Raw genomic sequence first — 17358 nt, forward strand, 5'->3', positions numbered from 1 at the left:
TACTAATTATATATATACTAATACTTATAGCATTACTAATACTTATAGTACACTAATAATTCATATTTGTACCTCATTGATCCCACATTGTCTAAGTATTTTTTTAAGTTTATTTATTTATTTTTGAAAGAGAGAGAGCACAAGCATGAGCGGGGGAGGAGCAGAGAGAGAGGGAGAGAGAGACAATCCCAAGCAGGCCCCGCAAAGTCAGCACTGAGCCCGATGTGGGGCTCGAACTCACGAACCATGATATCATGACCTGAGCTGAAATCAAAAGTTAGACGCTTAACTGACTAAGCCACCCAGGCGCCCCCCCCCCCAACCCCGCCAACTTTCTAATTCTTACTTTAAAAGATAATACCTGAAAGCCTTGGGTGTTTGAAACTGCTTTGTCCCCAGATAAGGAAAAAGAAATCAAATAAAACAATTTCTGGGAAACTCCGGTCCATTGCTTGCCTGAAGTCAAACAGCCTCCAAGAGCCAAGGCTGGGACCCAGGTCACAGTGACTTATTAACCGCACAAAACCCGCCTCCACCTAGCAGACCCTCCCCCGACTGCATGAAAGGGTATGTTGTAAAGCATGCCCCTTGAACCATAAGTAAGGCAGTGCCTTAGGAACTGCCTGGCCCTCGGGGAAGTGGTTGCTGATGAACAGCCACAGGGGTGCCTGGGTGGCTCAGTGGGTTGAGCCCACTTCGGCTCAGGTCATGATTTCATAGTTCATGAGTTCAAACCCTGCATTGGACTCGCTGTGTCGGTGTGGAGCCTGCATCAGATCCTCTGTCCCCCTCTCCCTCTGCCCCTCCCCTGCTGGCTCTTTTTCTCTCTCTCTCTCTCTCTCTAAAATAAACATTAAAAAAAAAAAAAAAAAGCCAGCCAGGAGGTGGTCTGAGCAGGTGTCTGAAGTCCCAGGAGGAAGGCCCGTTTATACTCGCTCACTCACCAGCCAAGCTCCTGATCTAATGGCCCAGGATCGTGGGAAAGGGCACTTGGACATCACTGCCTTCACTGCACCCCCAGCCCCAAGCGTCTCATACTGGCGGTGCCAGCTAGAAGTCACCTTCACACACCTTGCAGGGTCTAGACTAGTTAGATAAGCGTTTGGAAATTAGTTCCCTCAGGGAGAGACAGGTCAGCAAAAGTGGTTAGGAGTGGCTGGGAGGGAGGGGAGGGCCGACTGGTTTACAAAGAGAAGGATATATAAGAGAAACGAGAGAAACACTCCACTTTCAAACACTAGGATTTGGGCCCGGGACCCATAGACAGGACAAGAAGAGAGTGGGATGGCCTGGTACATCCTCTACCTCCTGAACCTTCTCTGGGCTGTGGCTGGGACCAGCACCCAAACCCAGGGCTCATGTTGTGAGTACAGTGTTTCCTCCAGAGAAGTCAGGGAAGCCGTGACCCCAGGGACAGGGGCAAACCTCACACGCTGAGGTCGGCTGAGGAGAAAGTGATTGGAAACAGCAACCACTGTAGGAGTTCCAAGTGGGTGGTGAGTCAGGGAGAGTGCTTGGTTCATCTTTCCTAGCTGCATAGTGTAAGTTCTTCCAGAAGGAAGTCTATGCATTTTTTTTAAGTTTATTTATTTATTTTTGAGAGAGAGAGAAAGAGAGAGAACAAGTGGGGAAGGGGCAGAAAGAGCAGGAGAGAGAGAATCCCCAGCTGGCTGCACCCTCAGCATGGAGCAGGTCTCGGGGCTCAATCTCATGAACCGTGAGATCATGACCTGAGCTGAAATCAAGAATCAGATGCTTAACCGACTGAGCCAACCAGGTGCCCCGAAGGCTATGCATTTCACATTAAGAGAGATTGAAATCCTGGTGCAGGAATGATGGCTGGTGGCACAGACAGAGAGGCTCAGAGCTGTTCTGACCTCGTGCCACTGCTAGTGGGGATATGGGTACTCGCTGAGGACTGGTCATATCCCAAGTCTTCCATATTTTTCATGTCAGACTGAGGAAAAAAATGCAAGGAAAACATGATTTTGAGGGATGTGCTGGAAATAATATGAACTGCCCATGAATCATATTGCTTGAAGTCACTAAGTGAGAAATCACTTTCTTAAAGATAAGGGTTGAGAAGATGTTTGGTTTAATTGGCCTCAGAGGAAAATCTCAAGGTTTTCTCCTTTTTCTTTAATAATCATCCCTACATGGGGGCATCCTGGAAGGTACCAATGCTAATCCTGTCTTCTGATTGACTCACAGGAAACATGTGTCTGAGATGAGAGAGAGGGTAGGGGGTTAGTTAATGCCCTTCTCTTTTCAGCTGTCCCCCCAGCACAGCAGCCCTTGGTTAATGGCATACAAGTGCTCATGGAGAACTCTGTGACCAGCTCAGCCTTCCCAAATCCCAGCATCCTGATCGCCATGAATCTAGCCGGAGCCTACAATGTGGAGGCCCAGAAGCTCCTGACTTACAAGCTCATGGCCAATGACATAGCCGGTGAGAAGTCAGAGCCCCTCTGAACTCTCCCTGACTCTCCAGCCCCAGGTCCTAACTCCACACACCCCTTACTCCCATGCCACCTGCGATTGTACCTGAATCACCCAAATACCTTTCCCTACAAACCTGGAAAGAAATGCATATGAAGTCAGAGCATTCGCAGAAGAGGGCAGCAACAATGAAAAAGCTCTAGATCAGATGTAAAAAGAGCAGGCTTCCAGTTCTGGCTCTATACCACGTATTAACTCCATGACCTTGGGGCACCTGGGTGGCTCAGTCAGTTGGGCATCCAACTCTTGATCTCATCTCGGGTCTTGATCTCAGGGTCCTGAGTTCAACCCTGCCTTAGGCTCCACACTGGGCATGGAGCCTACTTTAAAAAATAAAAGTAATTCAGTGACCTTGAACAGGTCACGAATCCTGACCAACCTCACTTACGCATCTGCAAAATGTAGACGATTCTAATAACAAGGACACTAACAGTCATAATAAGAATGACAGTAATAATCAGATCTCTGTACTGCCTACCTCCCAGGAGTAGCCCTGACAATCAAGTGAGACAATAAAGTTAAAGTTATTTTCAGGTATGAATTTGTATGGGTGTTCTTGCTGCTTTTCTAAACAGACACCAGAGATTCTCGATGAAGTTGTCAAGTCACGGAGTGGTCACCAGAGTAAACATTCCTTGAGAATTTGTCCACACTTCTTTCCTTAAAAAGGAGAGATCAAAAAATTATCTAGGTGGTGCCTGGCTGGCTCAGTCAGAAAAGCACTCTTAGATCTCAGGGTTGTGAGTGTGTAACCCATGTTGGGTAAAGAGATTACTTAAAAATAAAATCTTTAAAAAAAAAAAACCCTATCTAATCACACTATTAAAAATTCAATGATCTGGACAAAAGGCAGAGAGTTCAGCCCTGGCGCCAGGCACACTCTTCCCTGACAATACCTTTGTAACCCTTTTGTTCTCTCCTCCACAGACCTGACCATTGGCCAGCTCGCCCTTACTGTCATGGCCCTCACCTCCTCCTGCAGAGACCCTGGGAATAAAGTTTCGATTCTACACAGACAAATGGAAAACTGGGCTCCTTCAAGTAAGAGCTCATCAGAAGGGAGGGGAGAGTGAGGCAAATGATTTTTCCTGAGAATTTTAAGCCTAGAACGAAAGAGATAGGGGAATGGAAAGTGAGGGAAGAAACACAGCTGCCTTTGCTTAGGATCCCTGAGATCATCCCACTGCGAGATATTCACTTCGATTCCAAGTGAACTAGAGAAGACCACTGTCCCCAGGGACACAGACTTATGCCATCACCTGAAGACAGCCTCATCCCTTTTATTCTCTTCTCATGCCGGGTGACATTCTTATTCTGAGAAGTGTTGAAGTTACCTTTTGCTAATATGGAGCCTTTCTTTTTGGACAGGTTTTCTAAACATTTCTATTTAAAAGGTTTGGCTTTTCCCTTTTTCATGAACGTCCTCATTCTGGAGGATGTTAATCTTATGGAGGCCCTCTGTCCCCTTCCCAGGCCCCAATGCTCAGTCTTCGACCTTCTACGGGCCCAGTCTGGCAGTCCTGGCACTGTGCCAGAAGAACCCTGAGACAACCTTACCCATAGCAGTCCGCTTTGCCAAGATCCTGCTGGCCAATTCCTCCCCCTTCAACATGGGTGAGTCGGTCACCACTGCCAGGCACTGCCCTGAGCAGGGAACATCACGGGCACTGAATGGGAGGCCGGAGGGGACAGTGGGAGGGGGAGTTCTCCACGGAGGAAGAGCTCAGGATCATGAAAATGTCTACATATGGGAGGTACTTCACAAATATTTGTTGGACATGTGAATTAAGGAATAAATGAAAGGGAGATAGTAAGACAAAGAAACCAGGACGGTACTTGAAATGTCTTGACAATGACAGAATCTTCACTGGAAACAATAAGCATGTCACTCACCCAAGTCAGGAGTTATTTCCAGGCAAATTCTTGAATTATTAAACCAATGTCTAGACTCAGCCGTACACTGAACCTTCTCTTAGTGGTGATTCCACACTCTGTTCTTCTCAATGTTTCTCCTTATAACATTCAAATATTCTCTTTCTATTGAACAGATGCTGTCTGGGGGCACCTGGGTGGCTCAGTCGGTTAGGCACCCAACTCTTGTTTTCAGCTCAGGTCACAATCTCACAGTGTGTGAGTTCAATCTCTCTCTGCCTCTCTGTCTGTCTGTCTGTCTCTCTCAAAATAAATAAATAAACAAAAAACATTTAAAATACATAAACAGATACTGATGCTCCTCCGCTTCAAGGATATACTGGAACCATCGTATTCCTTCTTTCTGCAACCTTATGGCTGCTTGTGAATGGAAGCTTCTCCCCTCTATGGCACCAGGTCCTTCTCTGTCCACCCTCCCCTCCTGCAGATGATGGTGCCGACTCTGAATGATGCCGTCTGTGAGGACACTGCTGTATGCCCCTCGTTCATGGTCACATTTTCTCCTCTGCCACTCTCCAAGCAAGAGTGTATCTCAGGTTAACACCCCATTACCCATGCTTCCTCAACAACCTCTCTTGTCTCAAGCAAATGCTCTCATTTCAGGCTTTCAGACCAAGAAACAAAGGCTCTGGTATGTCCCTGGGGGTCAAGAGCAGACGGGTCTCTGTGTTCCGTCTGGGACCTCATGCATTGCTGGGGTGTCTCTGTCAGTTTGGGAAATTTGGACTTCTTTGCCAACACTGGTTTCAACAACACTGTCTTCCTTAATGAGTTTATGCAAATTTCAGGTGGAGATCCCAGTAGGGAGGGGAAGATCGGTCAAAGAAAAGATGTCATCTGGCAAGTCTTGCATGTGTTCCGGTCTTGTCCTGCCAGCGCTTGCTCATTCAGTCCATGTACATTTTCCCATGCAAATCATGGAAATGCCCCTGTGCTGGGTGCCATGGGGGAGTGCAAAGTTCCCGCCACCCAGAAGCTCACAGAGCACGGTAACAACAAAACAGAGCAGCGAGTGCTGACATTGCAAAACAGGTCCAAACAACACATGCTAAAAAATAAAAAAGGTCAGGAAAGAGACCGCACCTGTGGCATAGGGCTGCCCAAGGGAAGGCTTCAATGAGAGGTGGCGATGGCTCAGCCTTCAAGCATTGGTGACATTTTTAAAGATAAACACTAGCACAAGAGAAATGGGATTGAATCAAGCGCCAGTCTACATTAATTAAAAGCATGAGCTGTGGAGTCACATAGATCTGGGTTCAGATCCTGGCGCTGCTACTTACTAGCTGTGTGGCCTTGGGCCATTATTTGGCCTCTCTGAGCCTCCATTTCCTCATCCCTTAAATGGAGACGATTATAGGTCCTACTTCACAGGTTGTCCTGAAGAATAAAGGAGATCATGTAGCTGGAACACAATAAGCACACAGTAAATGTTGCTTGTTCATATTGTTGTGGTGATGGTTGCCTTATCCCCACTGTGATTCACAGACACGGGAGCAATGGTGACCTTGGCTCTGACTTGTATGTACAACAAGATCCCAGTAGGTTCAGAGGAAGGTTACAGAAGTCTGTTTGGTCAGGTGTTAGAGGACGTCGCGGAGAATATTAGCATGAGGATCAAAGACAATGGCATCATTGGAGACATCTACAGTACTGGCCTTGCCATGCAGGTAAACACATCACCAATGCTCTCTGTTGGGTCCATGCCAATACGGTAAGGCTGGGTTGTAGGATCAAGAGACCAGGCTTCTAACATCTCTGGGAAAGACCAGCTAGTTTAACCCGAGGTAGATACCTTGTGGTGCTTATGTCTTAGTCTCTCTACTGGTAAAATGTAGGTTGAGTCTTATTTCTTCCCTACTTCATGGGCAAAGTGTGAAAATAAAACTACGTGAATTCTTTTCTCATTCTTGGGGAAAAAAATACAAGTCAATCCAAGAAACATATCAGTTTATTACTGATAATGATCGGTTTGTTCATAATATTTACAGACTGATGAAAATTTGATGTATAAAAAATATAAGGATATTAAAACAAGTCCGCAAAAAAATAGAATTTTCTGATTCCATCTTGCCAGTCAAGTGTTCTTTTTTTTTTTTTTTAGCCCTTTACCGTGATCCAAAAAATGTGGGCTTGTATGCAAAGGGACTAATGAAAATAACCTAAAGCTGATTGGATGTCTAATCTTTGTCAAGCTCTTTTATAGTCTCGATCTCATTTCAACCTCACACAGTGCTCTAAATGGCAGAGCCAAGTGTGTCTGGTACCCAAGTACATACCCAATCCTATGCTTCCCTGGGAACCCAGATCCCCAGGCTTGGATTCTATGAGACGTTGCTTGATGCATCTCCAAATGCAACCCCCTTCCACTGATTAGGGTTGACCAGAGCATCGTCCTCCTGTGGAAGACATACTAAAGATAGTGGGGAGACATAACCAACTAGAATCATAAATTAAAGGGTCACCTGTGGCCAAATCCTCTAGCCCCAACTGAGAAGTCTGTGCTCCAAAGTCTCAAAATGCCTAGTGTAATTAATTGGAAAACAACATCATGACCTTCTCCATTCAGAAAGCCCAGGAAACAGAGAACCACGGAATCACAATGCCAGCCCTGAACCTAATACACTACAGTGGTAGGAAGAAATCCGTACATGGGGAGGAGTGGAGACTGGCCCTGATTCCACACATTAGAAATTACCAAAGGGCATGAACAGACTAGAAATCAGTTTATGTTAAACGTAAGAGTGAACACCAAGTCCCCACTCCATGTGCCATGTTGAGGAGCAACTGATGAGAACAAAGTCAGCTTCCGTATCATGTCATGGTGAATGAAATTTTGTCATGGAACAAAAGACTGTTTGTTACCATGGCTGAATCATATGAGACCAGTTCTGGGGCTCAGGTCTAGAAAGCTGTGTGGAGTATCACAGGCAGTCTGGAAGGGATATAAGATGGGTTTTATCTATGACTCACTTAAAATGAACTTGCTTCACCTTAGAGAAAGGTTTGCTCTTGTTAGTTTGGCTTGTGAATTGTGTTTGGGATTTTTATCACCTGCAGGGTACACTCTGATATAAGCTGTGCCTGATAATTAAAGCTTTTCCTATGAAAAGACAAAACTTCATTCTTATCCAGATATCACAGGCCACGTGGATTTCTAATCAGTTAGGAGACATATCCTCTCCCTACTTGAGTTAAGGCACACATCTAGAGTTTACTCAAGCAGCCTGTAATCTAGAATCGCCAGATATCTAATGCGTAACTTTTTTCTAATTAAAAATGTTCTGGTGTCAAAAACCAGAGGGCTCTGGACATGTAACAACTTGAGTTTGAAGCCCAGATCTGCCACCCTTGTGGGCAAATACTGAATTTCTCTGAATTTCACTTTCCCAATCAGAACAAGGATGCAAGCATAGTTTTTACAAATCACAAGCACAAGGCGGTGCTCAATAACTGTTCACAGTCTCTCCCTTTTCAGCCTTCATTCTTCACCTTCCAGGACGCCAGTGCCCTTCAAGTGGTCTGGGCCACCCACACGGCTTCCCTAGGCATTCATGTGGCACTTCCTCTCTTCCAGAGTTTCATCTCTTGTTTCCATCACTATTCCAAAGGTTTCAAAATTCCTCTGATAGGGATTTAACTTGGAAAGGGACCTGATAAACATCTTCATGCAAAGTTATCAATGGCTTCTCACAGCATAATGTGTCCTTTCTCTCTAGAGTGTTGGCATTGGTAATGTTTTATCCCAAAGAGCTACATCTTACTTTTGGGATTTGAGAATTGAATACAGCAAGTGAACAAGATATGGCTGCTGAGGAGTACCTACCTACCTGATGCCCTTTAAACCAAATTTCCCTGTGAAGTGGCCTCTCGCAAGAGCCACAACTCATGGTTGCCAAAGTTAACAGTGATAGTCATGCCTATCCAAACTGTCTGGTTGTTCATCAACTGCCTTTGGCTTACAAAGCCAGTTCTGACTCTCCTCCCCCTTTGCTCATTTCCCATTTTAAGATTCAGGTGAATCAGCCAACCAGCAATCTCAGACCATTGACATACTCTGATGGTCATGGTCAGACAACCCTAAAGTGAGGGAGATGGTAATGACAGCTTATATAACATACATCACAAAATGCTCTTGCTTATCATCCCATCTGAACCTCAAATGAACCTCCAAAGTAGGAAGAAATTATGATTTCTATTTGACCCAATGAGATCTAAAACGCAGCAAAGTAGAATGAACTGCTTGGTGTATTTAGCAAGAATCATTTTTGTAAGTAACAGAAACCCAAATAACTTAAGAAAAAAATGGGCATTTCCTATTTCATATAGACTAGAGGGTCCAGAGCTGGATTAATTTCAGGAGCAGCCAGAAGAAAGGACTCAAATCATGGTTTCAGGGACCACTCTTTTTTCATCGCTCAGCCCTGGTTTTCTTCATTGTCTCCTACTCCGTGGTTTCTTCAAAGTGGCTGAGGAAGATGGTCACCAGCAGCCCACTGCTTACTTACATGGTCCCAGCTGAATACCCCCAGCAGGAAAGAAAGAAATGCTTCTCTCTCTGAGTGTCTGTATATCAGGGAAGGACTCTGTCTAGTGTGTATGCCCACCAATCACTGTCACCAAAAGGATGGCACGCTATGATAAGCCCAGCCCAGGCCATGAATCCACCCCTGTGGCCAGGGTTGTGGAGCCTCTGGCTGACAGTCCTGATGGGAACACAAAGTGTGGGAGGAGTCCACCAAAGGGTGTGCAGGACAACACAAAACAAAAGAGCTCTCCTATGTTTCGCTGGCCAGGCTGTTCCAGACTAGCTGCCCCTGGAGCTTGCTTTGCCCGGCTCTCACCTTGTTCTATGTTTAAGAACTATTTTATATAAAACATACTATAAATGCAGCAGCCCTAAGTGTTCCCCAAATCTGTTTGTTGCACAAATATTTGTTGTGTGACTGCTATGTGATAGACACTGAGCTAAGAGGTGGGGACACAGAGTGAACAAAAGAGACATCGTCCTGAACCTTGGGCAGCTCAGTTTTGGACTCTGGATGATCCCCAAGATTAGTGATCAAGTGTTTCCCTTATAAAGCTTATAAAGGCCAACTCTCAGCTACGCCTAATCAACCAATCTCTCCCTCTCCTTCTCTCTCTCTCCCTCTCTCTCCTGCCCCAGGCTCTCTCTGTGACACCTAAGCACCCTCCCAAGAAGTGGAACTGCAAGAAGACCATGGACACAATACTTAAGGAGATTGAGCTGGGGAAATTCCACAATCCCATGTCCATTGCCCAAATCCTCCCTTCCCTGAAAGGCAAGACATACCTAGATGTGCCCCATGTGTCATGTATCCCTGGTAAGAACTCTAAACATCTGCCTTTCCTTGTGGTATAAAGTGGAAACTTATGTCCATAATAATATGTGGATCAATTTCAAGTGGCATATAGGCTTGTTATGTAGGCAGAGACACATCCGATTTCCAATTCCCAAGTGTCATGTCTTAACACACAGCTGCGCCAGCCTGCCCTCAGAGTTCAGCCCCCATGTCCACTTCACTCAGTACACATTAAATGAGCACCTACTATAGTAGGTGGTGAAGATGATGCTGAAGATGATAGTGAAGTGAAATGATGGTGAAGGGGGAAGGTCCATGGTCTTAACAATCAGATGATATATAACTTCACTCATTCATGGGATGAATGCCTCAAACATTACACAGTATCTTCAGATATCTCCTCTTTACAAAGTCATGAGATAGATACATAGACAAAAACCACAACATTTGGAAGAATGAAATAAGCATTAAATAGAAATAGAAGCCACATACAGTGCAAAAGCAAAGGAGGTATGGCCAATCACTGATCTGGTCTGAGAGACTTATGAGAAGAACAGAGTTGGCATTTCAGCCCAGACGTGGAGATCTAAATACGAAGCCTTGGTGCTCCTGGCACACCAAAGGAATGGGGGTGGAAACCTGGCATGTTACCCTCTGATTTGAAATATCTCTATTTTATACAATTAAAAATACAATACAAGGATACTTAAAATTCAAACACTGCAGAAATGTCCACAAGGAAAGTGGGAGTCCTGCATAAAAATTTTATCACTCCAGAGGTAACTAGTCCTTGGTAGACATACTGCCAACTCTTCTTTGTTATCAAACACTAGTATAAAGCACTATTCATCTCATGTTGCATGGACTTCCCGAGACAAGCAGAGATGACTAAGCTCCTTGTCTATCTCAGAACAGAATCTATAGAGACCGCGATCAAGCAGCCGGATCCCAAGCACAGCCACATTCACCTAACTCCTTAGACTGCTTCCCAGTGATCTCCCCACCTTCACAAGATGGCTTTGGAGTCTTTCCTACCATTCTACACTACAGTTGCCCAGGTGTTTTGTTAAATGGCCTGAAACTTACTACCAGTGCCTCCAGATTCACAGTGGAAATTCCTTCAACAAAACTCATGTTCCTTGTAAAACTAGCTGTCAGCTCTTCAGCCAAAAACAACTCTCTAGAATGGAAATGAGAGCTCCATGGACCACACCAGTTCCTCAGAACAACCCACCAAGGACACAATATCATTGCCATTCCTTGAAATGTTTGTTTTTTGGTTTGTTTTTCTTTTAGGATGAGTCGCTAACAACAGAGATTTTGCACCTAATAGTACAAACCCCATAGTCTTTAACAAATTTGGCCTGTTTGCTCTTCACAGGTCATGAAGGGCAACCAACCCTCCCCAACCAAACCAACCCTGCTCCCACCTCAGCATCCAACATCACCGTCATATACACCATCAATAACCAGCTGAGGGGGGTGGAGCTGCACTTCAATGAGACCATCAATGTCAGTGTGAAAGCTGGATCGGTGCTACTTGTTGTCCTAGAGGAAGCCCAGCGCAGAAGCTCCATGTTCAAGTGAGTGTTGTAAGCGACACGCACATTCCCCCCAGGCCTTGCCTGAATTCCCATTCTCTCTCTCTCCTGCCTTTTCTTACCTTTTTTCCCTTCTGACAATTTAACAGATCTTCATCCCATCACCCCTCAAGAGGCCTGCAAACTACCAACTAGGCAAGGCTCTCAGGAAACATTAAATCACCCAAGTCAACATATGATAGAGGTTTACAAACAGGAATTCAAAGGGGAGAGTCTGTTGTGGATTAGAATAGTCCAGAAAGGCTTGGGGCTTTGGACCACATTCGAAGGATAAGTACTGTAGGGCAGATATGGGTAGATGGTATTCTAGGAAGAGGGAATGGCTAGAAAGAAGCATTCAAGGGGTGTTTGGGTGGCTAAATGTCCTCAGTTAAACGTCCAACCTGGGCTCAGGTCATGATCCCACAGTTCGTGGGTTCGAGCCCCACATCGCCTCCATGGTGAGTGTGCAGAACCTGCTTGGGATTCTCTCTCTCTACCTCTCTCTCTCTGCTCTTTCCCCACTTGCACTTTCTCTCTCAAAATAGATAGATAGATAGATAGATAGATAGATAGATAGATAAAAAAGAAGAAGAAGAAGCATCGGAGGCAGGAAGAAGCAAGGAATTCCAGGAGCGAGTAGTCCAGCATGACTAAAGAAGAGAATACAGGACTGAATTAAGTAAGTAACATCCAGAAGGATAGTCTGGGTAATGTAAAAAATCTGAAAAACCAGGCTCAGGAGATTGGACTCCACATTATGGAGAAGCATTGCAAGTTTTTAAGTAAGAAAAGTCATGTTGTAAAATGTTAGTTGGTTTGAGAATGGGAGACAAGGAGGAAATCTGGGGTGTGCCTATGGTCATGAATCTATGAAGTAATGAAGATTCCACGTAGGACAAACAGATTCACACCAAGGAAAACTCCACAGGTCTCTGTGAGAACTGGATGCAAGGGGCAAGAGAGAGAGAAGCTTCCAAACTTTTGATAGGAGTACCAGAAAGAAAGAATGTCTTTCAGAGAAAAAGACTTAATTCCTTTAGACGTGTCTAATTGTATGTGTTCAAAACAGAAGCATTGGGGAGCTTTTGAAGGGAGAAGCATGCAACGCTCCTTGGGGGCGTGAGTTGGAGCCCCATTTTGGGCATAAAGCCTATTAAAAAAAATAAAAAGGGGTGCCTGGGTGGTTCAGTCGGTTAAGCATCTGACTTCGGCTCAGGTCATGATCTCATGGTCTGTGAGTTTGAGCCCTGAGTCGGGCTCTGTGCTGACAGTTCAGCCTGGAGCCTGTTTCAGATTCTGTGGTCTCCCTCTCTCTCTGACCCTCCCCCATTCATGCTCTGTCTCTCTCTGTCTCAAAAATAAATAAACGTTAAAAAAAATTTTTTTAAATAAAAAGAACATGAGACAGGTCTACATGCCCATTATATGCATAGCACCACTTAAGCCCAAAGAGGCTAAGTAACAGTCCTAAGATCACATGACATGTAGCTAATAGAGTTGAGATCGGAACCTAGACTTGACCGTGAAGCTCATATTTCTTCCACTGCCCTGTCATAAAGGGAAGAATACAGAAATAAATCCAGAGGAGAAAATTAAGCCTTGTGAGGTGGTTATAGTTTGCAAAAAGAGGAAGCAGGAGAGAAAAATGGAGAAGACTAAGATAGCAGAGGGAGCAGAGGGAACATGCCAGGTGCTGGAAAGGAAAAGAGGAGAGTCTTTGAAAGGGAAGGTGACATGACCCCAGTCCTGCAGAGACATGCCAAGGAGAACGACTGACCAAGTCTGAGGGAGTGAAGCTGAGTGGGATGTGGAATCTACCCCACAGGATTGGGCTCGGGGAGTCGTGCCTGCTGTCCACGGCCCAGCTCCATAATTTCCCTGACTTCTATACCCAGGTCGGGATCAAAGTTGCACTCCAAGAATACTCAGCTTTCAAACAACCCTCTGAATCTACCTTACTACTTCTCTGAGCTTAGCTTTAATTTTGCCTGATTTTTCTTTTTCTGACTGTGAATGTCATAAATACTTATAGTAGACAGGTGGGGGGTGATGCATAAAGGAGAAAACAGAACATCTACACTACATGCACAACATAATCACTGTGGACATGTTTTTATCATTTTGTAGGTGGTTTCTTCCCATGCATATTATAAACAGTTGTGATCCATCACATAGATGGGATAGCTATTTCGTGTACAATTTATGTCCCACATTTTCACTTAACATTATTGGAGGAGCATTTGTAATGTCACTTAAAATTACTGAAAAATATAATTTTGTAACTGCAAAAAAATTCAGTCTTGAATATTCATCCCACGATTCACGTAATTATTCACCCATATTTGGGCATTTACATTTTCTTTAATTTGCTTATTGACAGGTTAAAAAAAAAAACTCCCTTCAGGCTAATTTCATTTCATTTTAAGTGAAGTAATTTCATATTCATTAGTCATTTTTAATTTCTCTTTTGAGCATGATTTTATCTGATGTATAAAGCATTTAGAATGTCTCTGTCCCAGGGCGCCTGGATAGCTCAGTCTATTGAGTGGCTAACTCTTGATTTCGGCTCAGGTCCTAATCCCAGTGTCATGGGATCGAGCCCCGTGTTGGGCTCCATGCTGGGCATGAAGCCTGCTTAAGATTATCTGTTTCTCATTGCCTCTTCCCCTCTCCGTCCCTCTCTCTCTAAAATAAAATAAAGAGAATGTCTCTGTCCCTTCACCTTAACCTCTTATTGCCTTTCCTAAATGAGATATTAATCACATACATGATTTTATTCTTACAGATTTGAAACCACAATGACATCTTGGGGCCTTGTTGTCTCCTCCATCAATAATATTGCTGAAAATGTTCATCATAGGACCTACTGGCAATTCCTTAGTGGCAAAACACCTTTGGATGAAGGTGAGAAAGGAAAGGAATCTGGGAATCTCTTCCATAGTCTGAAGGCTACTTTCTTTCATTCTCTTCTTTAATTCATTCATTCAATCAGCAAATAATTGAGATCATATGTATATATATGATAATCATACATACAGTGACTATGCATATATATTCATACACGTATATTATGAATATATATATAGTGATTTGATTGAATGATTGATAGATGATGGGATAGATAGATGATAGAACAGGTGGCTGGCTTTCTAAAATAGCTTTTTTAGGGCACTCGGGTGTCTCAGTTGGTTGGACGTCTGACTTTGGCTTAGGTCATGATCTCACGGTTCATGGGTTCAAGCCCCACATCAGGCTCTGTGCTGACAGCTCAGAACCCAGAGCCTGCTTCGGATTCTGTGTCTCCCTCTCTCTCTGCCCCTCCCCCACTTGCACTCTGTCTCTCTCTGTCTCTCTGTCTCTCTCTCTCAAAAATAAATAAACAAAAAAATTAAATCAGGCTTATTCTTATGTCTGCCAATTGCTTTTCTTCTCTGAGGAAAGAATGATAAACAGAAAGCCTCTGAGATCCAAAAAGATTTGGGCCCGGAATTGTCATTCTTTCCAATGCCTGGCAACTTGGAAGCCATCAATACCGCCATCATCTAACTTTCCTGCCCTGAAACACAAGAATTCTCAACACACTGCCCTTCCTTATTGTCTGCAAAATCTTCAAAAATGAATATGAGATCTTTCTACCTTGAATGCTCTAAATTTGGCTTAACTAAGCAAGTTTAATAGTAACCACCATTTACTGCACACTTACTACATGTCAGGTACTGTATTAGGCATCTGGCAGTCATTATTCCTAGTGCTGAAAATGTTTCTTCAGGGTAAATATTATGAATGCAATTTAATACATGAGGAAAAGGAGACTCACAATTTAAGGGGCTTCTCCGAAGACATACTCCACATGGCAACTCTGAGCCTGGAAACGAGGACTCCCTAAACCTCAGTTCCATACTCTTCCATACCAACGGAGCTGCCCATTTCACTCTGTGATGACTTTACTCCTCCAACAATGAGCTGATCCCCTGGGAGGTGGGTGTGTTTATACGCCCCACGGTCACCTCATGTTCTTCTCTGATTGTTTCTAGGCGTTGCTGACTACATACCCTTCAACCATGAGCACATCACAGCCAATTTCACACGGTACTAAGGACGAAGTGGCTTCAGGTTCTCTCAAACACCTTCAAAGGATGATGGAATTTTTGTTCATTTCATTTCAAATCTACGCCAAAAGGTGGAAATCTACAATGCTCCCATATTCCTGGTAAAAAAAACATGGAAAACACTGTGTAGAATAAATGATTCAAACTTCCCTAGAGTCTCAACATCTGTGACCCATGAAAAAACGTCCAGCTTCTCAAGGCACTGACTGCCAGTCATAATTTAAACCTAGGGTAAGGGGAGAAGAGAGAGCCCAGTTGATATTTTTAGAGTTCATTCTGATCTTGGTTAATTAACCAACACATTCCTTTATTTCTACAAATGAAATGATATATTTTTTAAATCTCCTATTTTTTTTTTCTTATACCAAGTTCTACTTTTCAAATCACTTAGTGAAATGGCCAAAATTATTTCATATGAGACTCCCATACAACTAGGTAAATGATGATGTACTTCTCCCCTTCCATTCCTAATATTGATTCTTGGCAAAATTAAGTTAAAAATGTATATTTTTATATAATATATATATAAATACATATTTAATATATAAATATAATTTGTATTTAGTATGTAATTAAAATTTAACATAACTCTTATATATTAAATATAAATACACATCTAAAATCCCACCCCATAAATATTACATATTTTACATATTAAATAGACATATAGACATATAACCCCATCCTATATACATATTTGAATGAAAAATTAAGCTTTCAAAGACAATCATAACTTTCATCTCTGCTGGTAGGAGTCAACACAGGGACCAGCTTTCTAGTGAAGGATATGAAAATTGTATCAAAAGGGACATCTGGGTGACTCAGCCAGTTGAGCATTCAACTCTCAATTTTGGCTCAGGTCATTATCTCAGGGTGAGATCGAACCCCACTTTGGGCTCTGAGCTGAGCATAGAGGCTGCTTAAGATTCTATCTATCTATCTATCTATCTATCTATCTATCTATCTACCTATCTACGTATCTACCTATCTATCTATCTCTCCCTCTACCCCTGCCCCCACTCGTGTTCTGGAGCTCTCACTCCCTCTCTAAAACAAGAAAGAAAATCATATCAAAAGACCTAAAATGTTCTTAAGTTTGACCCCCCCAATCCCAATTCTGAAAATTATACAAAGGAGAGAATCATAATAGGACACACATATACAAGAATCAAAACATCCACTGAGGTAATTAGACAGCAAACTTACATGTGCAGCCTCAGTACACTTCCTAATACTGAAGCCCAGAGGCAGACAGACTCGCCTGCCCTGTCACAGGTCTCCCCTCCCAGCGTCTCAGAATAAGAGCCCGCCCTCTGGTAACAGTGGTTCCTGGGAGAAGAAGGTGTGAGCCACCAGCCCAAGCCCTCATTCCAAACATGCCTATTAGATACGTCACTGTACTCCAGAAGAAGGCCAGGACTGTTACCGTGGTGGAAGACACCCTCAGGGGGTGTGAACAAGTGCTCTCTCATAACATGCCATGATACTCATAATATGGAAAACATGGCAACAGTCTACCTGTCCAACAATAGAGCAATAGACAGGTAAACCCTGGTAGATCCATATGATGGGATACTTAAAAGTCACTGAGATTCTTAAGTTCCACATGTGAATGAAGTCATACGGTGTCTATCTTTCTCTGACTGACTTGTTTCACTTAGCGTTATGCCTCTAGATCATCCATGTTATTGCAAATGGCAAGGTCTTATTTTTTTAATGGTCGAATAATATCCCATTATATATAGAGACCATATCTTCTTTATCCGTTCATCTGTGGATGGACACATGAGTTGCTTCCATATCTTGGCTATGGTAAATATTGCTGCAACAAACATTGGGGTGCGTATATCGTTTTGAATTAGTGTTTTCATTTTGTTGGGTAAATACTCAGTAGTGGAATTACTGGCTCATTTG

The 17358-nt window shown here is 43.5% G+C and overlaps 1 protein-coding gene across 1 annotated transcript; it reads left to right on the forward strand.

The window, feature by feature from the left end:
- The first annotated feature begins 67 nt into the window (after positions 1-67).
- CBLIF (cobalamin binding intrinsic factor) lies at positions 68-15540 on the forward strand. Its single transcript, XM_078433518.2, has 9 exons — positions 68-1363; positions 2273-2449; positions 3427-3540; positions 3973-4113; positions 5917-6098; positions 9596-9773; positions 11134-11335; positions 14121-14239; positions 15370-15540. Exons 1-9 carry the CDS (start codon positions 1285-1287, stop codon positions 15429-15431), a joined length of 1254 nt encoding a protein of 417 aa, XP_078289644.1. The 5' UTR covers positions 68-1284; the 3' UTR covers positions 15432-15540.
- Positions 15541-17358: the final 1818 nt, after the last annotated feature.

This window comes from Panthera onca, chromosome D1, assembly GCF_046562875.1.
Source record: "Panthera onca isolate mPanOnc1 chromosome D1, mPanOnc1 haplotype 2, whole genome shotgun sequence".
NCBI lineage: Eukaryota > Metazoa > Chordata > Mammalia > Carnivora > Felidae > Panthera > Panthera onca.

Bases quoted from the DNA above. Each gene is read 5' to 3' on its own strand.
- CBLIF (XM_078433518.2), top strand. From the start codon at position 1,285: ATGGCCTGGTACATCCTCTACCTCCTGAACCTTCTCTGGGCTGTGGCT. The intron at 1,364-2,272 runs GTGAGTACAGTG...TTCTCTTTTCAG, and splicing joins CCAAACCCAGGGCTCATGTT to CTGTCCCCCCAGCACAGCAG. The intron at 9,774-11,133 runs GTAAGAACTCTA...TGCTCTTCACAG, and splicing joins CCATGTGTCATGTATCCCTG to GTCATGAAGGGCAACCAACC.